The sequence below is a fragment of the Strix uralensis genome, chromosome 6, assembly GCF_047716275.1.
Source record: "Strix uralensis isolate ZFMK-TIS-50842 chromosome 6, bStrUra1, whole genome shotgun sequence".
Lineage (NCBI taxonomy): Eukaryota > Metazoa > Chordata > Aves > Strigiformes > Strigidae > Strix > Strix uralensis.
In genome coordinates this window covers 34,307,869-34,331,808 of record NC_133977.1, presented here as the reverse complement: position 1 = coordinate 34,331,808, position 23,940 = coordinate 34,307,869, and the positions used below count along the sequence as shown (strand labels likewise).

Sequence of the window (23,940 nt, the reverse complement as noted above, 5' to 3'; positions counted from 1 at the left end):
AGCCCCTGGTGCTGCTGGCACTGCTGGAGAGGCGGGGGGTGCACCAACCAGGACACAGAGCCTGTTGCCCAGAGATAAGGATAATGGTCTTGGGATAGAAAGCAGGGACCTGCTAGGAAGCTGCAATAGCTTCCGTGACAGAGGGAGGCTGTGAGCCCTGCTGGAGGAGCAGACATGAAAAGCCTTTCTATTGGCAGGAGCTGGCTCAGAGCATCTCCCAGGCTATTTCTTGTATTCCTACCAGGTCCAGGATCAATGTTTTTATCAGGACCTGTCAAAGCACACCATACAGACTGCACAGGCGGACACCTGCGTGCATCAGCCGCTCCTCATCGCGCCCACTCACCGTACTCCGGGAGCCTCACAAATTCGGATGGGTCGCTGGGCAAGCTGATCCCCCAGGGATTGCTGGCGCTCACTCGAAACTGATACTGGCAGCCTGGGGCCAGGTCCTCAATGACGAGGTATGTGTCCAAAGTTGAGGCTACCGACTGCTGCCAGACCTGTGAGCCTGCATTTTACAGAGGGAGAGAAGGAGAGCTGAAGGAATCAGCCTCAATACATGAATTTAGAGCAGAGGCTTTCTCTGCCCAACTCATGCAGTTCTCTGGGAGGTTAAAATCCTCAGCGTTTTTAAAATGCAAGTTACAGCAGACTGATGTATTTCTGTTAAACAAGAACCGGACCACAGGAAGCTATTTTGTGTTTCAGCCACCTTCCAGTCTGGCTAAACGAAGGAAAAAGGAAATGCCCCTCACTTGACCGATAGTGATGGAAAAAACACAGCCCAGGGACAAGTTGATCTCTCCAGCAGTCTGGCTGTGACTGTGTGCTACAAGCAATGTCTCAGGGCAGCATGATAAGACACGAATGGAGGGCTGATTTGATGACAGCTCTGCTATGAGAGAAACGGTAGCAGAAATACTGCAAAAAAAATATGGACAAGGGAGTCCCAGATAAAGCTGAGACAGGGAGTCAGCGCAAGCCAAGTGCTTTTGCAGATGACATCTTTTTCAGAAGACAACGTGGCTACAGTGAAACCCAGAGCTGCAGGAGGAGAACCAGCTTTCTGCGGCTTAGTGTGGGCTTTTTGCAGACGAGCAGGATTGCAGCAAAGAAATGTGTGACTCTGTCATGTGTTTCTGCTCCTAATAGAAACAAACCCAAGCACTGCCTAATCTGTGGCATCCAAAGGAGCAATACTTTATTCATCTGCACAGGGTCACAGAACAGAAAAGGACCCCTGGGATACTGAGCTCTGTCACAGCCTATGATTTCTTTCAACAATATATAAAATTTTCTTATTTTAGTAAGTTCAGGGCTTTTTACCTATATTTACCATGACCCATATATTTTGTGCGCGCTGTGGGCAAATTCTGATTGCCAGGTCTCACAAGGTCAAGGTTGGTTTTACAGGGAAGAGTCAGTGATTCCTCTGGAGTAAGAGGAATACTGAAAATGGAAACCACTGCTGCTTTTTTGCTGTTTGTTTTGGTGGCTGTTGTTAATAGAAGAGCTTTTATTCTTTCACGAAAATGCCAGTCGCACTAATGGCACAGTGAGGGTCAAGGCAGAGTATTTGCTAAGAGACGGTATTAATACGATGGAGTGATTAAGTTTGCACATACATGAGGTAGGATTTTTTGAAGGATGATGGGGAAAAACCAGAGGACACATACCTAAGGCAAGGTTTACTGCCCAGGGCCCCTCACATCTTTGCAGGAAGAATGCAAAAAGGTGTGCAAATAATTTCAAATGCCCTTTTCAAGAGCACATGCCTGTGCATATTGGGAAAAGGGTGCATTTAATATCTATTTAATTCTTCAGGAGAAAAGGATGGTTGGATTTAAGAAAAGGGATTTCAGAGCTGAGCTTGAAAAGTATGCAGGGATCTGCAGCTCTATCCAGATCAAAGAAATAATGGGGCTGCTTTGTTTTTGCATTCCTGGGAAACACCCACCAAAAAGGATGGATACCGTGGTGGTAGAATGCAGATGATGAAGGGATGCCTTAGTGATGGATATGTTTTAGTTTAGCACGTGTTGTGCCATAAAGGACACTTTGTTCTCGTTCTCCCAGCCAGCAAGCACAGCTCAAACCACTTACCTTCTTCTCTGTACTCCACGGTGTAGCCTGAAATGGTGCAATTGCCTGTACTGGATGGGGGTAGCCAGCGTAGGATCACAGAGGTGCAGCTTCTCTCTTGAGCAATGGGGCGGTTTGGGGCAGCTGGGACACCTCGGGAAGAGAAAACAAGCACCAAGTCCAGCATCACATCAACAAGTGCTACTGTTTTATGCTGAAGATCATGTGTACCAGGAACATCAGGTCACTATGGGGCAGCTGTGCCTTGCAGAGGGAGCGCTCTGGTTTACGCTGGGTTACCAGCACCACCAGAGGAAAGGCAATGTCATGGTCCCGTTCACCCACCACCGTGGGTCTGATACTTCCATACGAGCAGCTAGGAGAGAACCATGCTGCTTGCAATCGCCGCTGCCTCAGCATGGTCTCACAGTACTACAGCATATGGGGAATCTCTTCTTGCTCACAGCTGGTGGTCAGCTACACCACGACACCCCAGAGAGCTCCCTGTGAGACCAGCCAGCAGAATCGCCCCTTGGGTGCAGAGGATCTGTCTGAGCTCAGCTGCTCTAAAGGCAGAGCCTCTTTACCTGCCACCTGCTGCTGCTAATTTTTGCTCCAGCTCAAGACCTGATGCATAGCCCATGGAACTGAGGAAAGCAAATATTCCCATGGCATTCACCAGGCAGCGAGTGAGGTTCTGAAGGTGGGGACACAGTTACCACTGAAGTGTCCAAAAATGACGCAAGCAAGGCATTCAGAGTGCTTCTGTGTGTATGGCACTTGGTATGTGTGGCAGCAGACTGACAAATGACCAGTAATTCTTCTGTGCTTTGCTCAGGGCTCCCTTCAGCACAGGAGTAGTTAGTGCAGCCACTAACTTGCTTGGATAAATTGGGGAAATTATATCTCTAGGGCAGTTTGTGAGACCAAACAAATCGACTTCTAAATGCTTGTGACACTCCTGCATCTGTAAGTCACCAGTCCGACATTCGTCTCTGTGCCATCCCCTCCAGCGCAGCAGGCACCCCTCATCTCTCATGCTAACAGATCCCTTCCCAGAGCTGGAGGTCATGAGCATCAACTCATCATTTCATATTCATTACAATCAGATGGGTCACTAATTACAGTGCTGAGAATTCAGGCTCGGAGGCATGTCTCTGAGCTGAATCCCTGCAGAACAGTTCTCCCAAGCCAAATCTTTCTCTCGCCTCCTCTGTCCCCCACAGAGAAGGGGAGGCAGAAAATCAGTGTCACTGGGTCGCCTACAGAGCTCCCTGTGGGCAGCCGGGGCATCACCCCCCAGGGGCTCGGCAGCCCAAGGGAGCTCAGCTTCCCCCGGCCAACCTTACCCAGCCCCTGGGAAGCAACGAAGCGAGCAGGATGCAGGAGCTGAACCAGTGCCAATGCATTTTCATTTCCCAGATGTGATGCTTATGATTAGATGACTTAATCGAGCGCAAAGAGTCTGCAATGCCTTCAGCCATCAGTGGGAGTCTTGGCTGAGGAATGGTTGTATGATTTTAATGTCTCAATTCACCTGGCACAGCTCCATGTCTGGCTGCCTTTCACCAGCTATTCCTGTGTGCTCCCAGCCCCCTCCCAGGGACCCCATCCAGGAGAAACCCTGAGTGTTAAGGTCAGATGTGCTACCTTGAACTTTGATGGTTGCAGAGGTTGATGCAGTTCCGTGTTCATTGGTTGCCACACAGGTGTAAATGCCGCTGTCCTGAGGCATCAGGTTGCAGATCTTCAAGGTGAGCTCCCCGGAGTCACTGTGGATGCAGGAAGCCCCCATTACAAAGCGCTGCTTCACTTGCTAATGCTTTTTATACCAGTTCCTGTCCTGCCTCATTACAAACACACATGCACACAAATCCTGTTAACTTGTTTGAAGGAACATCCTCCCCAGCAACCCGGTACCCAAGTGCACCCTCTTCATATGTCAGGATTAGGCCCTTAACGAAACCTTCAAGCAGAATGGTCCAGATTGCCTGCCAGGCAAATCTGCTTGTGTGCTATGGCCTCGGAGGAGATGGGGAAGGATCACTCAAGCAGCAAGCAAAGTCCAGGACTGAACATTTGCTGTGCCTGTCCAGAGCTGGATGCTTAGGCTCCATATATCAGTAAAAATTTCCCCAGACACATCTTTCCTGTCTCAGGAGATGCTGAGCTGCTATGCCTCTACAGTTAACTCCAACACACACCAGACAAATTGGGCTTCCCACAGATGCAGAAGGCAGTCACACAGCGCAGGGTGCCTGACACTTCTGGGGAGATTCAGACCCTTGGAGCATGTGCAATTGATCTAATGTGGCTGCCAGGCCCCCGGTCGGAAGGCTGGACATCTCACAACAGCGAGGGATAGAGAATGTCAGCACTGACATCGTGAGAGACGCTTTGGGCCAATCTGAGAAAATAAACAGCTGTACTGAGTCTAGTGAATATATAGCAGGTCTGTACATAGTCACTTTGGTTTGCCCGTTGCCATCTTCAATATGCAATTTAATGGAGTTGTCCTGAATTAAAGGATTTTGCTTGTGTAACAGCTATAGCTGTACTGGAGACAGTAAATTCCCTTGATGGCAAAAGTAGACTAGTTCTTGAATGTGTAATCTATTGGAAACTGCAGAAGGACATGGTTGCCAGTATAACTGCCTGGGATGCTGCAGCTTTTGCTGGTCTGACTATGCTGGTTTAAAACAGGACTGAAATATCCCCTCTCCCCCACAATCTGGACACTGATGCCAGGAAGATTTGTAAGAAAGCCACTGATCTCCTGGGCCTCTCCTTGGCAGGCAGTGTCTTCAATGAGAAACAAATACGAGTAACAAGAAAATGCAAGTGCTGATAGTGCACAGGGAGCCAATGCACAGGCGAAAAACTGTGATGGAAAACAGAAGCCTGTACAGAAATATGCCCCTATCCCAACCCCCAGCTGAAGATAAAGCACTAGCGATCTACTGAGTAATGGCTAAAAAGACAATTTTGGGTGCTCTGGGGCTGCTGCACAACGGTCTCTGAAGGAAGCTCTTGATCAGATGTAATTTTTCTTATTGAACATGTAAAATCCTTTCTCTCTTGATGTTCACTTTTCACTTTCAGTGACTTTGTACTCCCTGGATTCATCTCAGCCTGAGCCAGAAGTGCTGAAAAGTTCGCATGAAAGATTGCCTCCCAGAGATTTCCACTGCAGTTTGGCCCAAATTGCTTATATAAGCTGCAGATGAGCATCCAGCAGCATGCTGTCACCTGACCTGAATTCAACTCCAGATCTTTTTGGATCTCCCCAACGCTCGATGTAAAGTTGGTTTTCCTCCCCACTAGCCAGCCCGGGAACATTATGACAAGCATCCTTCTGTCCAAGCACAGCCAGATGTAGCCTTCCCAGAAGCACATGTAGGCTCTTTTAGGAAGAGCTGAGGAAATGCTCAGGAAAATTGCAGGAGTTACCACCTCTGCCCATGAGATGAGAAAACACCCAATGATATGGGTATTGCAAGCCGGTGAGGGCTTGCTCTGCTCGACTCCTGTTCCTACCAAAGGTGAACATGGCATCAAACTCAAGCAGAGAAGCCCCAGCAACACAGAGGCAGTATTAGCCAAACTAATATGTCGGAAACATTCTGGTTTCTGGCTTGCAGCTGGCTGAGGAGGTCAGTAGGAGCAAGCTCACGTCTGCCAGCAGCAAACACACTTTGTGGATATATCCTGTGTCAGCTCAGGAAATGATAAAGCTACCCAAACCCCAAAATTTGACCCTTTCTAGTGGACGTGTGGTGCAGCGATGTGCCGATACACCATGCCAGACTTGATTAACTGCATTTCTAATGAGTCTTACAGCCTGGCTGGTGCCATATTTGAGGGCAACGCGACCATGATGACCAGCTATGTTGGGATCCATAGGCAGGACCGTACCAGGATGACACCGTGTAAGTGGCCGTGCTGTTGTCATTGTCAAGAATGTTTTGATCCGGTCCTTTCCAGGTTATAGTTGGTTTGGGCCGCCCGCAGACTTTGCACTGCAGCATCACTGTGTCGCCAAGCAGGCAGGTGATGTCCACTAATGGCACAAGAAACTCTGGAGCCACTGTAAAAAAACATGGGGGGACACACACGACACCTTTTAATCTACAGACGAGGATGTTCTCCATACAAATCTAGAGAAGACATTATAGAACCAACTACGGGATCTGGGTCCCAAACAGCTGGGTTACCAGAACTCCCCCTTCACCAAAAACCAGCTGTCGACAGCTCAGAGAAGGAGGTAGCAGGGACTGTCTGTCCCCCAGCCCTGTGCTCTGGCAGGAGGGTGAGACTTTGTGAAGGCAGAGTTGGGGGGTTCAGCCTCGCCTGTGGCCCCGGGCAGTCTGAGCTGAGCAGCCAGCAGGAAGACCACTTTTCCTGGGGACTGAGCAGCAGGGAGCTGCCTTTGCTGTAGACGCTGCCAGTGCAGAGCATGCTGTTGCACCGGAGTAAATCCCAGCTGCTGACTTGCCCCTCCGTGCCAGTCAGTGCACAGCTGTTCTTTAACTCACCTTCTTGAATGAAATTGGGGTTGATTATCTGTAAAATACAAAGAAATAAAAGCATTTATTTTTCTAAACAGTGACAAAGAGACATCTGGTTTCACAAGGTACCGTGGTGAACCTGAGCAGAACCGCAGAAGCACTGACCAGTGGCTACAAGCAACCTCTAACAACCGGCTGACACAGCAAGCCCTAGCAACAACAGAACAAGCCCAGGCACAGCTGGGGAAGTAAATGAAAGCTACGGCTTCTTGAACTCTGATACAGCATCACAGGTAACAGGCACAACGCTAAGGCTGAGGAGGGTGAACGTGCTTTCTCTTTGCTTGGGTGATAATGCCCAAGCCATTAACTCATCTTCCTGGAGGTGGTTTGTGCCCCCCTGTGCCCGGCTCCAGACCCACGTCACACAGCGTCTGCAGTCACCACACACCTGAGGCATCTCACCAGCACTCTGGCCACTAACCAGCTTTGGAGAGACATCTTTTAACTTCTGCTTAGCTTCAGGAAAAAAAAGTAAAGCACTAAAACAGAAATACTGCCTTCTTTTTGCCCGTTGGCAAGTATCAGTCCTGCAACAATTCTTGGTCTATCACAATAAGTAAAATTTCACTCATTTCATTGGACTGCTTGGAACTTTCTAACTTGAAACTTGGTTTGAGTAACTGAGAGTTATTTTATCTAACTAGTTAATCGATCAAGTTAGCAAAGACTTGAAAAGCTACTCCATGGCCTATATATGCCAATTAGCTCATGTAACCCTGAAAGCAAAGTTGGGAAAAGCAAAGACAACACCATTAAGTTCTTACATGCAGCATCAGCCCTAACTTCACAGTGGTGTACAAGAGTATAGAGGGTTTAGCCTCATTAAATGTTTTAATAATCTCATAAGGCCTTGTTATCCAAATTCAAACTAATAATTTGATATCAAGCACCATAAACACCAAGTGTGGTTTATGTTGCCTTAAATATCTTTGTTACTATCTATTTCAGAGCTATTCTGGAAGATGCCAATGAAGCAGCGACCTAATTCGTAGCCTGCCAAAGCTGATGGGAGTTTTTGCAGAGGCTCAGAAACCAGGCCATGAAGCAGAAGCAATAACCCTTCAAAATAATGTAGGTACATCTTCAAGATTTATATTTATATTTTGGCTTTATAAATAGTTTTCCAAGGTGAATGGCTCAGGGTGCCATTCAAAGAGGCACTCAAGCATATTCAGGTTCATTTTGGTTTCACAGCCCTTCTTCATAGCCCCAGGCAAACCTCTGGTACCAGCACTGAGACCTCAGGGTCTGCTTTCCCCATCACCATCAGAAAGCCCAAATGAACCAGTCATAACATGGATGCACCACTTACAAAGGTTCATTTTTTCCCCATAGAAACATACCTTACATCAAAATTCCTCGCTGTCTGAGACTGAGACTATCCTTCGTCCTAGCAATAAACAGAATCTGATCCTTCAGGACACATCGACAGAGAACACAGCGTTCATGGTACCAGCTGAAACAACCAGTGCTTTATACTCTGCACTCCAGAAATGAGTAGGGGCTGCTGCCTGTGGACAAAGCAGGTTTCCGTCCCTACCACGTCGCCAGTCAGTCCTAAAGGTCTGTACTTGCTGGGCAAAAGTGTGATGGTTTGGGCTCTCACATGCTCCCAAGAGTGCTGAGATTTCAGATGTTCCATTCCCAGCATCCTGGGAGGAGCCAACCTCTGCCTATATCCCTGGAGAGGACTCTTTCAGCACTATTACTATAATTAGGTCTTCTTATTTTTTAAAGCCATGCTGGAGACACCTCTGCGGTGGGGAGGGCGAAGGAGAGCGTTCCACCCTGCAATGGGACAGCACGGCTCGGCTCGGCAGGCAGGAGCCTGAGTGGGTGAGGGAGCCAGCCAGGCTCTTTGGGTCCCACGTCAGGTCCTTCTCCTCCTGGCTGCACCTCCTGGCCCTGGTTTCACTGGGGAAGCACAAAGCCCCATCTGAAGGGTGCAGCTGGGTCCGACACCAGGACATGGACCTCTGGCCAGCCACCCCGGGAACCTCCGAGAGGGTGAGGGGCTCAGAGGCAGCAATTGCTGCTCCACAGGGTCCAGGACCCACATACGGCCCCCTCAGTCCCATAGGCAGGAAGAAATTGGGGCACAAGAGGGCACTGGATGAAGAAGAACATTTTCTCTCCAACCTGTGCATGTGGAAAAGGAAAGATGGATCTTTGTGATTAGGTTGTATCACTCACACAACACAGCAAAGGAAGAAAACGCTGTTCTGTGGATAACCATTACTTTGTACTCAGTGAGACCATCCACTTATCAGCTGAGTAACCCCAGGCATCAGCTCATTTGCACATACATCTTCATTTTTGTAGTTTTTGGCTTAGCTGGAATACACATCTATCCTCCAAAGCTCTCCCCTTCCTTCCCTGCAGCATGCAGTAAACTCCTTTATTATTCACTGATTTCTATCCTTGTAGGATTAGAGATCAGGAGAAAGAAATGCTCCTAAAGCTTTATATTAATTTTATAACTCCAAAGGATTCATCAGAAGATGCAGCTACAATGATGAATGTAATGGATATAGCTATAAATAAATAATGCTACATTTCTAATGACTTCCAAGGCACAGTCATTTATAATAATTGTCTTACCAATGTTTTTTTCCCTTGCTTCACCATGGGAATATCAGAAAGAACATTACCGCTGCTAGAAAGAGTTTATGGCTAAAATTTACATTTCCTTTGCTAAAACCTCATCTGTTAATTAATAAAATGTTAACCTAACAACACCCCCACATCCACGTTGCAGCTTTTGCTTGCTGTAAGCGTAGACAAAAATAAAAGCTTGTTTGCCCAAGAATGTTTAAGTGCTATCAAAGTGATTTAATACATCACTAATTAGAGAACGGGATTAGGTCTACTTTGAAGGTGGGGGTCAAATGATGGGGTGGGAAGGGCAGAAATAGGAAAGCAAAGGTTCACAGCCAGATCTGTGACCAGAAGGCAGCTCCACTGGCTCACACGTCCGCTCCCAGGCCCCGGGGGTTCGCTGTCTCTCTCTGCAGGCCGGCCAGGTTTCCAGGCTATGGGCAGATGGCAGGACACGACAGACTCCACAGAGTCCTTCTAGATTAGGTGCAAGACCTTTGGAGATGATTTCTTCATTTGCCAAATAGGTTTTTAATCCCCATGGGTGGGGAGGAGGGCTCCAGAGTGTGGCCCCACTGCCCTCGGAGGACGGGAACTCACGTACCGCTTGTCCGCACAGCCTCCTGCCGGTGCTGGGGCTGGCTTCCCTTATGGATGGACTTGCCAAGCACCTCCCAGAGCTTCTTGAAAATGATGGTGTGTGCAAAAAGCTGGAAAAGCTGTTAAAATCCGTGCAAGTAACTCTTCCCAATTCTCTTCCTCTTTCTCAGGGCTTTTACACAGAGATGAAAGCCAAGCCGCGTTGCTCTGAAGAGTAGAAATCCCTGCCAGCGAGGGGCCCGGGGCGGGCTGCTGGCGAGCCTGGTGAGGTGCTGTGCACTGAAACGGGGAATACGGGCAGGGGGGTGCAGCTACCCCACAGCCACCGAGGCTCAGGGGCCAGTACACTGCACCCATGGCACATGATGCTGCCAGAGATGCTCGCCCGGGAAACACGGTGGGCTCCAAATCCAAGGGACTTCTCCCTCAGAGAAAAGGAGGTGACAGACTGCCCTCTCCAACATGTTTTCCTCCTCTAAAAGCCCCTGCTCACCCTAGGGAGCTCCCACACAAGCCGAAGGGCAGCGGGTGGTGTTTGCTGTGGTGATGCAGGAGTCCTGGGTTCTGCGCAGCACTCCCTCAGGGAATGCTCTGCACTGCTTTGAGATTACCAGGTGGAAAAAAAACCACTTCTGGTTATATGGCTTTTGCAGAGTTTTACTTTTCTTCTCTCTGAAAAGCAGCACAAGGCTCAGCCCTGAAACCCCTGTTTGAACGAGGATCTCACAGCCCAGCCCTCAGCCAAGCATCCGCAGCCACGAGCAGGGGAAGGCAGCCCGGGGTCTCATGCTGACAAGGGCTCCCTGAAGAAATCCCAGCAACCACCACCTGCACCACTGTGGCTGCCTGTCTGGTCTGCAAGCGAACAAACTCATGGGGATGGAACCGCCCAACATAAAAACTTCTCACACCACCTTCAGCATCAGCCCACACCAGGCAAACACAAAGCCTAAGGGATGAAACTCAGTTGGCAATGCAGACAGTCCTCAGGTAACACAGCTGGCTCTTTTTTCTAGGAACATAAATATAGTTGAAACGAGATAGATTTATTTTTTCCATTGGATGAAATACCTGTAGCTTGATCCAGGGTAGGTGAAAACTTGTAACGCTCCCTCTGCAGCCAGGAGCATTTCTGTTTCCCGTACAATGATGGCTGAAAATGAGAACCCCACACAAGGTGACAAAGGCAGACCAAACGGCCTCTGCTCAAGTGATGTGGGGTCTAACACTGACCAGGCAGACAGGGAGCTGGAGGGAGGGAGCGGGGGGTGAGATAAAGAAGTGGGAGGATGGGTCAGCATTATTCAATAAAAAAGCCAGAAATAGACCTTGCTTCTTCCCCCTCCAGCCTGTGCTGTTTCAGGGCTCAAACCAAGAAAGGCACATGAAGTGCATACTTGAATGCCTTTGGGGACCTGCAGGGATCTAAGGGACTTAGATCTAAGTGACTTAAGTGTAACTTAGTGTAAGGTCAGGCTTTAGAAAAGCAGCATAGGTGCTGCATCCAGCAACTCAGCATTTTGCAGTACTGGGCCACTTTTTTCCTGGTTTGTTAAACTCATGTTATAAAGATAGAAAGGCATCTGCGGCAGTGACTCCACTGGCAAAGTGACTCCGACTGCCCTAATTCCTAGCAAGAGCTTATCTTTCATTTGTGCACACATGCTGTATCTGGTGGAGAGCAAAAAACCATTCTGCAATGCCAGCGGCCAGTCCTGAAACGCCCTGAAAGCGCAGCTCGGCTGCCTGTGAGGGCTTCTCGCCCTGGCCAGGGTTTGCTTCTCCACTGCAGTCCTCGCCGTGCCTAACCCACCTCCCTGGAAGAGGCTTGAGCCTAGCCCAGACACATGCAATGCACAGAAGGGCCCCGTGGACGCCCAGATTTTTCCAATGCCACATTTAAGTCCTATTTTAAGGAATTGCATTGAAAACAGGAGTCAGAATACTTTTTCCCCCAATGCATAAGGCTAGGCTGCAAACCAAGCCCTCTGTAATAAGATCTGTGCTTTATCTAAACAGTAGAGGGCATGTTTACTCCGAGACAAGCAGCTCAGCATTTTGTAAACAATTCATGGCACTTCTTGTTCACTGAGTTAAAATAAAATATTGACGCATTTGCACATGCTGGTAGCAGAGTCAGCAGCATGTTCCTTGCTCCATCACTCAAAAAAAACCCAAACCGATTTTCAGAAAAAGATTAAATGGGTTACAGAGGAATTAAGCCAACTAATTTGTAGGAAAAGATCTATCAATCCGTCTCTGACTTGGTCAACATTTACTTTAAGACTTTTGAGGAGACAAGCTCACAGTGTCACCAGCCTCCCCTCCCCCAAAGAAGAAACAAATTAACAAGACAAATTTCTTGATAAAAGGAGCAAATAAGGATCCTGCTACGCATGGAGAGATGCTGCCAAAGGGAAAATATAATTTAAAATGGGAGAATAATAACTGATGAAGTCCTCTTGCCCTCATCACGCTCCTGCTATGAGGCCCTAATGGCTGGTGTGCTTCAACGGCTGTAGCTGTGGGATGTCTCTTGTACTCCAGGCACTGTGTTGTAGCACTCTACCCCTTCCTTGCAGATAAAATAGGTCACTCCTTCCTTTTCCAAAAGCTAAACCACCGTGCCTGCGCTGCCACCTCAGGCTATGTCACACCTAATGAGCCACCCTTCTGGTCAGTCTCAGCAATCCCTGGCCACTCAGGGCAGCAGGACAGCAGTGTCAGCCATGGAGGCCACCCCAGGGAAACATGGGAGGTTCTCAGGATTGTACGTGTTCATACTGTGATAACAGGCCAGGAAAGGCTTTCTTACCAGTATTGTACAAGATCTCACCAAAAGAGTATGTTAGATCTGCTCTGGAGATGTACAACTCAAGGCAGGGGGTGAAGGCATTTGCCTAAAGCACTTGGGAATTCTTGGCCTGAGCTGAGTGTTGACTTGGAGCCAATGCTGTATCCACCAAACCATTACTTACTCAACCACTTGGACTGTGGGGGTGTTAACACGATATTCTTCCCTACAGGATGTTTCCTAGTGCTTATCTTAAGTGTCTCTGAGTAGTTCTTAGCATGCTGAAATGTCATAACTGAAAAAAAGGGATTATGAAGCCCAATTTACGTACCTTGGCAACAGCCCAGCTCACTAATCTAATGATGGCACTTCCACTGACTCGGGGTCATCTCTCCTTTGCACAGCTAAGAAACTGGAACAAACACTAGACAGTGACAGTTGTGTGTTGGTCAGGGTTGCTTGTAAGGCACTGCAGTTGGAGTCATGCTGTGCAAAACAAGACGTCTGGAGCCGTGTCAGATCCCTACATGTGAGGTCCACCCCAAAGCCTGGAAGAGCTGCTGATAAATTTAGTGACATTTAGGTCAGTCAGGTCTTCTGACTGCTGTAAGGACACTCACTCAGACAAGAGAGGTAGCCTGATGGGATCTGCACAGTTGACTTATGACCCCTTTAGCAATATCAAAACCCCATGAGACGTTACGACACAGAATCGTAGGACAATTAGTTGCGTCACTGTCCAGGACCTCAGACTTGGGTGTGGATGGTATTTACTGATTCACAAGGGCATACACCTTCTTCCCAGAAGTGGAGTCGCCTGTCCCTGTGCAATTACCTACAGACATGTGGAAAGGGAGTCTCCAATCTTTCTTAAATATAGGTTACTCCTATCCCTCCCGTGGCTAGACATGCTCCTTAAGTGCCTGCTCCTACACTCACGTGCCTAACAGGTGAGTTTGCACCTTCTGTTTTGTGAAACAACAGCAAAAAGCAGAAAACTAGGGGGGGGGGGGGAAATTTCATTTCCATCCTTAATGGCTTTCATTACATATTAATAAAAAAAAGAAACATCCACCAAGAGATACTCTTTCTAATCAAAGTTACAATGAATGGAAAGTTCTCCAGGGCCAGCATGTCCCTGTGGGGGCAAAACCATAGTAATAGCATTTTAGCTCTTTTAAACAGTCACCCAGAATTTGAGTTTCCTGTTCTCTATATATGTTCTCCACATTTCTTTCTGTCTATGTTTCCCCTTGAAACAAAGGCAAAGTGCTTCAGAAATCTGGAATCTACTGAATACATATGTAGTATTTTATGAATAGCAAGCAAAGGTAGATCTGAAAGACCACAGTAGCTGTGGGACTTCATGGGTACTACAACCAGCTTACCGACTTGTTGCGCAGTGAGTAGGCTGGAGGTAAATTGCACTGACATTTCCAAGTAATTAATATGTCTGCTTTGCATGTAGAAACTGCTCTCTGTTCCAGCACTGGGTGCACGTTCTCATGCATGGTGGGAGGAAGAGGGACGTCAGGGGTGACAGTCCTCTAAGAGAAGCCAGGTGACTTGCCCTGTTATTACCTGGCTGCAATAACAGGTACAGACGACTCCACCTTAATGACACAGGTAGGGCCTCATGCACCTCTGAGAGTTGTTGGCCAGGACACAGCTCTCCTACCAGCACTCCCAGTGTCTATAAAATCCATCACGAGCTGAGCCAGGTGTGAGGAGAAGGTGATCCCCCTCCTCGGGCAGCCACTCACGCTGTCTCCAGCTCCCCTGGGAGCTCACCAGTGGCTCCACTGGGAGGTACCATGCGGAGTAGGGAAAGGAAAACCAGGCGAGATGCTGATTTTCACTGCACGGTCAGGTTGAGGTGGAGGGGTGGCACAGCTGTTTAACAATTGTTTAAGCCTAGGACACAAAGCGTAAAAGACTGTTGAAGCCCTGTACCAGGCTCTGGTGGTGGAAGTACCTTGCCTTGCCTCTGTTTTAATGAGAAAAAGACTTTAGCTCCCAAGGCCTTAATATAGTTCATTTCTCATAACATGTTTGAAAAGGAGCATCAAAACACTCAAAATGAAGGGAAAGGGAGAACAACTGTGGTTTCCAGTAGTGAATAAGCCAGACCTTTACAGACTAGACTTCCCCATGGCCTCCTCTATGGATTCATGAGCGTTTTATAGCCCTCCCTTATTCTGCTCCCTCGATAATTTTGTTTAGTTTATATTGGGTACCAGCAATCCCTCCCCCCCAATATTTCTTAGCCGGACCAACAATCTGACCACACTCACTCCAGGCTGCAGGTGTAACAGAACAAAGTGAGGGCCATGCTGCTCCTTGCAGAGCAGTGTGACCTTAGTAAGTCATCACCACAACTGCACTCTTATTTATTTGCCATTTTAAACATTTGCTCAGCCCCAAGTCAGAAGCAGACTTGAGCTTTCCAAGCCACAGGGAACATCGTGGCTCCTGGGGACTGCAGTGCAGCACAGGCACAGTCACCTCCAGTAAGTGACCTGGGAGATGCAGGAGGGAGTTTCTGAGTGAAATCAAGTCACATATTAGGCATGTAGTTACTCCCCCAATAGCAGATTCAATACCATAGCTAAGACTTCACATTAGTGTCTTTTGGTTTAAATAGAAAGGCTTTTATCTCCTGAACTTCAGAGAGGCAGGCAAGATCAGTAGACTGGACCATGGTAAAAAACCCAAATCAATCAAAAAAGATCCATGTGGAGTATGCTGGGAATAACAAGAAATGCCACCAGTGTAAGAACTCAGATACCTTCCACTGACAATTTTAAAACATACCATTTTCCTGCTGTTGAGAAAAGTCAAAACACAGAAATCCTCTGCAAAAAGAATGGTGATTCTTACCTAGCTCTGTACAATACACCTGTATCTCAGCCACCTTTTACTCCAGAGGGCAATTTTCAGTGATCTAAAGCTTACATGGACTCACGTGAAATAACTGGGCACTGCCTTGTAACAAATACATATACTTCTAGTTGTTACCTGTGACTGGTAAAATGCTCTTAAATGCAAACACACTCCTGAGAATAATGCAACTTTAGCGATAAGGACCATCCAATCTCCAGGATGTCAGCTGGGTCAAAAGCTTTCCTTTAGTACACATCGCCGTCTCAAAGATGGGTTTATTTGTGCCAAAACAATTAAAATAAGAGAGAGCCTTCAGGTTAAAAGCTGAGGTGGTACATCTTGATACACTTCTCCCCCTTTTTTTTTTTTCCCTCCAGGAGGAAGATCAGCTTTCTTTTGCAGGATATTTATAGTGCAGCCTGGCTAACAACATCCTGGAGATCTCCTAGAACACAGAGAACCCTGTCCTCCAATGGCCTGCCCTGTCATCTCTACAAAATCACTTATGTCTCTCTGAACCTTGCCCTGGCCTGTTTCAGTAGGAGGCTCTTTCAGCCTTGGTACAAGGTATATAAATGCTTGGTGTTGTCACTATACACAGAAAAAAATGGGTTCTGCAAGATGTTGAGGAGAACCAGATATATAACTCTTTATGATTTTAAGCTCTCTCAACAAGGCGTGTCCCGGTCACTGCACTAGAACTAGTGGCTTCACACTGGAAAAAGAGTAGTGTAACGTATCATAATTTGCGTCCCCCTATCTGCATCAGCCTTGTCTGTGATATGGGTACATTCATGTAGACAGTTTTACCATTCTCCTTCAGTACCTTTACAGAAATGCAATTTCCCACTCTGCTAGGAGAAAAAAAGAAACTTTGTCTTATCTTCTAGATAATTTAAAGCACTCATCGTGGTGCACCAACATTTGCTCCAGTGATTTGTAACACAAGCCTGACTAGCAGCTCCCCACGTATTGCCAGGATAAGGGGTGTTTTTAATATAGAAAGTTGCTACATTTATTGGCAGTTGACATGCATGCATTATTGTTTCACTGATTGAGGTGCCAGGTGGGAAACAGCTACTGAGGGTGGCTATGTGAGCCTCCAGCTCAGCAGTATCTTGTTCCTCAGCTTCCTCCACTGCTCCCACCACAACAGCAACCCAAATTCCAGTTCAACGCTTGGCAAAACCAGAATTGGTGCTTTGTGTGACTCACATTTAACTGGCACATATGTCCATGAGCGATACAGACCCACCAGCTCCCCTTTCAGCAAAGGCATTTCAAAACAGGCACATGTTCTTGGAAACAAAAGAATAATCACAAGGATGATTGTCTCTACCTCCATGCTAGTATTGGGGTCAAGGTCATCACACTCTGATTCCTCTGAGCTGTTTGTCTCCTTGTTTGGCAGCGTGAAGAGGAAGAAAGAGAACAAGAGATTAGAAGAGAAATTGGTTAGACAGGGCAGAGCAGCACAGGAGTTGTGAGCAGCATGGAAATGGGTAACAGTACAGAAAGTGCTCTAAAAAACCGAACAAAAACCAAACCAACAACAAAACAGGGGAAGCAAAGGCAAAGACATGCTTTTGCCAAAGAAGAGGCAGTGATTCTGCAAGTCGTTTGGGTAGTAAAAACAGCGAGGAAGCAACAGGAGGAAGAACTGTGGCCACCATGCTGGAGCAACAGCCGCCCTCGGGCCCAGTCCTTCCCCAGCTGGCTGCAGGGTGGCTGCGCAGGGGGTGCGAGGGGTGCCCGGGTTGCAGTGGCAGGGTTCCTCCCTTTGCACATGCCATGGCTATTTCACTAGGCTTACAAGACGGAAAGCCTCTGCAAAGGAAAACACTTAATCATGGGCTCTCCTGGAGAGGGGTGGATCCAGAGGACATGCTCAAGTGCTTTCCTAAATCAAGGCTGGGCTTTGGTTGTGTCAAAATCACAACGAGTGTTTGCTTGCCTCTGTTAGGAGGGAAAGCCCCACATTAGTCCTGAGCAGGCCTCATGGTCGGTTTATAGGGATGGGTCCTCTGAATTGGAGCACAGTAGTCAGGCACCCAGAGCAGAAGATGGAGCTTAACCCCACAGTTCTCAACCTTTTCCATACTGGGAGATCTCAGAGAGAGAGAGACAGACACAGACACAGACACACACACACACAGACACACACGAGACCCTCTCCTGGCAAGACAGAGTCAGTATCTCTGCCTGGTCTGGTAATATAGAAAGAAAAAGGTCATTGAGACCATCTCCCCAGACCAAAAATCTGAAGCATCTCAAGGTTGAGAACCCCTTATCTTAAGATGTGGTCAAATATTGGCCTAAAGAGAACTCATCAACTTCAGTAAGGCCGTTGGTTCACCCAGGGGCTTTCTCACCACTGCAGCGGCTCTGATGGAGCTGCAGATTGGGCTAGGTCAGAGGTCAGTAAATCACTATTGTCTCAATTTTAAGAACAGTTATTTAACCATACATATAGTTGTTTATTTAATGAAGATTACTTACTTCCATGTGGGATGCCAGGAAAAAGAAAATGAAAAACAAAGGCTGCATTTTATCTTGCATGCAAAAATCCTGCTAAAATAGATACTACAAAAAAAGAAAAAAAAGATAGCTAAAGTGGAAAAAACAAACAAAAAAACCCACCAAAAAACAAACCCAAAATTGCCGCCCCCTCCCTCTCTCAGGAGAGGATGCTATAGGGGGTGAAAAGGATGGGAAGCAGGAGAGCAGCACACAGCTTTCAGATGGCCTTACTCACTTTAACAGAGACTTTGTTCCCCAGAATATCCTTGGATTTACGTGGCCCATTGGCTTCATTTTTGCCACTGCTCTCCTTTTCCGCCCGCTTTCTCATGCGCAGGGTATGCCATGAACATGACTTCCTGTTGTACCAAAAAATGCAGCAATCAAATGGCAAATCATAGCAGGAAGGAAGGATTTGGAAAGGGGAACCAGCATCCACATTTGCGATTACTGCAATTCCCTAGAAGGTGAAAGCCACCAGCAATATGCCTATCTCAATCTGAGCAATGAGAGTTGAAGTTAAAAATCAAACCAAACAGATCTGCGAAGCAGATGTTGTGCCACACTTGCTGCTTAAATGCATGGAGCAGGAAAAATAATGTCCATGATGGAAGCAGGCAACTGAGAACTTGGTCATCTGGTTTCAGGGACTTTGTCGCATTGTCACAAATAGAAATTTATTTTATTTTTGCTACAGTTAAAACATCAATTTGGTCCTCAGTCTTGTTGGTTAAAAGCAGTGAAACAAATGTAAATACATGGGAATCGTCTTAATAGATTACTCAGTAGAGCAAATAAAATTTAAGAAATTCAAGGTGTTTCTCCCTACATGTTGCTCAGAACATGAGTAGCTCAACAAACAGGAGCTACATCATGGACTTTCCAAGAGATAAGTAATTTCTAGAATGACAAGATCTGTTGTGCCTCTCAAGACCAAGAATTTCCCATTTGATTTTGCCAATCCGGTTAGAGAGGACATCAGTCGGTCCACGGTTTTTGGCAAGCATCACAGCAGTCACGATTTCCAGTACATTTTTCACCCCTCATTACTGCTCCTATGACCCTACTCTTGGAAAAAAATAATAATAGACCATGTCACCCTTTGTAAGAGCAATGCTGTGTTGACAACAGAAATTGCATATCAAAGCAGACATAAAAAATTAAGAAAAAAACAAACCAGTTCTTAATATGGATTTCTTTTGGTTTAAATAGTGGACAGGTGGGGGGTGGGGGGTGGGATTTGGGAAGGGGTATGTTGTCCAAAGCAGAAAGCTCTCAAAACAGCAGTGTGATGAGCTGGGATCCAGGTTCAAAGCATCTGCCCACCTTTAAGTCATGCAAATTTGATTTGCATGTTTAAGCCCAATGTTTGGCACATGTCATGTCTACAGTACCTTGATACATTTTACAAAGTAAGTTGCATGTAATCCAACGATCACCTGCGATGCCAATAAAACGCAGTATGTTAGCAAGGTAGGACTCAAAGGGTGCCCCACACAGCTGACGCTCCCCCATGAACACTGCGTCTGATTCCTAAGCGTTTTTTGGTTATACTTCAGCACCTGATGGGAGCTGTACAATAGCTCAAAGTAAAAAAAAAGTAAACTAATGGCCCCCCAGCAGCTGGCTGCCACTGAACACAAGACTGAATTGGGTCATATTGACTGTTTTTGCAACCAGGATTAGTATCTCCACTGCGAACAGCTGGCACAGGCAGTCGTGTTTGAGCACAAGGAGCACCAGAGCACCCTGCACGTCTCAGCCAGACAGCAAGTGCTGTCTGATATTTGGCCGTTTCTGAAGGAGGTCCAAATTAGATGTGCAGAGCGGGGGAAGTTATCCAACACTTCAGGACTGTTACATTTTTCTTCAAGATATGGTAAGAGTCAAGGACGTGGCTGATGGACTCCCTGACCTATCAGTGAATAATACATGATACCAATGCTACTGGATTGACCACATATTTTGTGTACAGTAATTGTCAACAGAAGAAACAGTTTTATTACTTATACTAATTAGTCAATATGATCTGGCAGACTAGACAGGGCTGAACACAACACCAGCTCCAGGTCATTTTTTACCCGTAAGACTTCTATTATTCAAGCATCTTTTTGGTTTCAGGGTTGTTTTAGCTGTTTGAGTACGAAAACATGATTTACAACCTTAAATCTCACTGCAGTGAGAAAGAGAGAAGTGCAATGCATGTGTCTTTCAATTTTGTTACGCCTTCCTGGCCACAATTCATCCGACTACATAATTTGACGCAGAATTTGACTGTACAGCTGCCATGAAATCAGAGTTTTCCCCAGCAGCCTGGTGCCATGGATGAATCTAAGGGCACATGGTTGCATATTGTGGTTAGAGAGGAACCCGGGAATGGCCGCGGCAGATGTGCAAGAGACGTGCTAAGCAATTCCTTTGGCTTAACATGCAATTCATAGTAGCATTCATTACTGACTGACAGGTAAAGTCATCATTTCTCTTAACTGAAACTGCAGCAGAGATCAAATTATTATTTTTAGTGAATCTGTCACAAAATGTTTCCTTGTGTTCGATTCTGTGCCTTGAGGTACTCATGTAAGGTAACACAATTTGTAGCATACATCATGCATTACTATCTAGTCATTTTAAATGTTAAAAGAAATCAACAGGTATTACTGAAAAGAGGGTTGTACCTTCTGTATTTAATACCAAAAACCCACTTTCTTGCATTAGTCATTTCAGACTGACAAATTTCTAAAAATCAGAAAAGAAAAATATATATATCCACACATTTGTTAAATAAGCAACAAAATGTTATAAACAAACAAAAAAAAAACCAAACCAAAAAAGGGTCAAACTAATTCTTTTACCTCATTAAAACATGCTCATGGTGAAAATTTATTTTACATATTTAAAATAGTACATTTAAAATTAGTTACATTACAGGTACAATGATGAACATTGCGACTATCCATTATATTGCACAACCTGACTTCATCGATATGAGTTTGTTTCTTTTCTTTTTTTTTTTTAAATAGTGCAAAATACTTTATACAGGAATGTACTTGGATGGGGGTCTTGCAAACCAAAAAATATATTACAAAAGTTACTGCGAACAGAAAAAAACCCAAACCAAATGAAAATAAAATAAAAAAAAGATACAAGCTGTACAAGAAAATTGCCATAGACAACAAAATCTCTCCTCCTTGAGAAGCGAAGCTCTGTCCAACACAGGGCCTGGATTTTTTTGTGTTTTTTTTTTTTTTTTTTTTTGCTAGATGCTGTTATAACCAATATATAGATTAGTAACTTAATACAACATAAATATAAGTCCAGTCCAAGCAGATCCATGTTGGTGTAAAATGGCATAACGTAAAACATATCTTTAACCGTCTATGGTTTTATTTCTCTCCAAAGCATAAACAAAACCCCACCAAATGAAAATAAGCAAAACCCGAGCCATCCACCATGGCTGCCCGATGCTGCGGATTGACCACTCAGCTTGTTCCAATGGCACTGTAGATAAAAATCAGCAGGAATTCCCTACCATTTGGGTTTGTTTATTTTTATTTTATTTTTTTCCTCAAAGCTCCCAGCGAAGCCAACATGGCACTTACTTGATGCTTCCGTCGGTATTATCTGTAGTGGATTTAGTGAGGGGAGCCAAGATATTGCCAGGGATCCATCCTTCAGCGGCTGGAGAGTGGTCGTTTGCAGGCTGGTACACCAGGAACATGTTCTGCTGGTTGATAGCAAGGATCTGAACCACCTCTCCTTGATTCACACAGATCTCATCTTCCTTCAGTGCATAGTAATCTTTAACCACCACCATGGAAGAGGTCCCATTGCACCCTCCCAAATCAGTCTGCGAAAAGGGACACAACAGAAACCGGTGAGCGGGCAGCACTGAGGAACCTGTCTTTTCCAGCAGCAATCCCACTACTTCATTTCCAGCCTAATTGTACCAGGGAAAAGGATACAAAACTCTTAAAGTTCACATTGGTAGAAAAGGATTTTAAGGATCTGAAAGGCGGCAGTGATCTGATACAAACCAGCCTCCTATTTCACATTAGATTTCACAGCTGCTAGCGATGGTGCCTCAACCATGTTCTCATTTGTATGGTGTTACAGATGAACGATCTGGGCTGAGCCAAATGGGGGGAAGGATCAATGAAAGCTCAACGTTAGAAGCCGAATGAATACTCACACATCTCATGATCTTAAATGTAGGTCATATTGGAAAGTGGCTTTGGTCAACCACAGCCAGCAGCAGGGTCCAAACACCGCTGATCGTTACTGACTCTTTGGTGGTTTGTGTGCAGTGCACATGCACCCAGATTACACCCTTCAGCTGGCACCCTGCGAGCTGTTACGTGGGAAAAAGTCTAAACTCTTCTACACCATCAGAGTAGACCTCTTCAGGAATGGGTTATTAATGGATATTAGAGAAGCCTGAATATTGCTGCTGCCAGTACTGCAAATGGATATTCAGTTCACCAGGTCTGCAAACAGTGCCCCAAAAAACACGGGGATCAGCGTTCCAGGCTCCAGGGTCAGGCTCTGTCTCCACTTCCCAGCCAAAGTACCACCCATCTGGGTGCCAGAGCTTTCACAGTCTCAGTTTAAACCTAAATCACATTTTATACCATTGCTTCAGTATGTTGATTCCTGTTCACCTGGTTAGCTGATAATTAAAGCTATATTCACAGATCATCTGTGGTATATGAAATGGGCTATGAGATCATGTTTTATCAGATGAGTTCAGTACCTTGCTTTGTTCATACTTGTCTCCGGGCTGTGAGTGTTCATACCCTGTGCTGCCATTGGAGGTAGATATCTTCAGGGGTGGGAGAGATGGGTTACGGCTTGTAGCCTTCAAAGGCTTCTCAGACCCTACTGGAACAGAAGAATAGGGTCTGCTGTTGGGCTGAGGGACCCTACCGGTCTGGGGCCTCAGCACTGCTGAGCTACTTTCTTTGCGTTGGTACTCTATGGGAGACTGTAGCGCTGCAAAAGAGGACAAGAATTAGCTATATGCTTTCAATGATGTTGCAAAGGGCTGCAGAGAGTGTGTGGGGTGATTCAATCGGAACAGACACGTAAGTTGCAAACCAAACGGGCAGGAGATGCCACCCATGGAAGCACATGGCACGTTCATGGCTAGACAGGACACAAGCATGTTACATTGTACTGCACGTGAACTGAACACAGCACTTCATGCTACTGTGAAGAACAGCTTCTCTAACCAACACAGTGGGTTAAAATAGTTGCCATTTATAGCTTTTATTAATTGCATTCATTTTCTTTGAAGTTGCACAAATTAATTGCATCCTGTAGTCAAAATAAATGAAAGCCCAAATAAGAGATGCACAGCTCATTTACAGTCAATTTTGCTATCACCAGAAAACACAGGTCAAGACCCATGTCTCATTTGCATATTCCCAAGACAATGTGACTACTAAATACTCTTCAGACATGATGCACTGCAACTTAGCTCTCTATGTGCTTTCTATATTAACTACTTTGGTTCAAACAAACTGCTGGAAATGACCAGTAAGTGAGGAAGTATAGGGGGCACAAAGACATTAATCCCAGCAGTCCAGACCTCTCCAGTAGACACTCGCAAGCAACATTAAACAGCTTCATAAGCCTTAAAAGAGAGTCTGCTTGTAAAAGTGTACATTACATAGTCATGGAGAGAGCTTACACTGGGAAAAGGAAGGATAAAAATGCCAGATGGTAAAGAAATAAAGAATTTGTTATGTTTGGAGGAGAAGGGATCAGGGCTGGGACTCACAGTAAATGGGAAAGAAACAGATTTGCTAGGCTCAGACTACCATCCCCAGACCTATGGGTTTAGTTTTTTGCATGTCATGTGGCTTTAATGGATGATTTATAGTCAGTTAG

The 23,940-nt window shown here is 46.0% G+C and overlaps 1 protein-coding gene across 3 annotated transcripts in view; it reads right to left on the bottom strand.

Annotated features, from left to right (window-relative positions):
- KALRN (kalirin RhoGEF kinase) overlaps positions 1-23,940 on the bottom strand; it is a 526,142-nt gene that overhangs the window by 11,153 nt on the left and 491,049 nt on the right. For all 3 annotated transcript variants that reach the window (XM_074873623.1, XM_074873625.1, XM_074873624.1), the window contains 9 exons: positions 22,802-23,040; positions 21,651-21,898; positions 18,287-18,410; positions 16,871-16,930; positions 6,621-6,648; positions 6,001-6,172; positions 3,736-3,857; positions 2,107-2,238; positions 347-511 (listed from right to left, as the gene is read on the bottom strand). In XM_074873623.1, the coding sequence (XP_074729724.1) occupies positions 347-511; positions 2,107-2,238; positions 3,736-3,857; positions 6,001-6,172; positions 6,621-6,648; positions 16,871-16,930; positions 18,287-18,410; positions 21,651-21,898; positions 22,802-23,040 (1,290 nt within the window). The remainder of the gene's footprint in view (positions 1-346; positions 512-2,106; positions 2,239-3,735; positions 3,858-6,000; positions 6,173-6,620; positions 6,649-16,870; positions 16,931-18,286; positions 18,411-21,650; positions 21,899-22,801; positions 23,041-23,940) is intronic.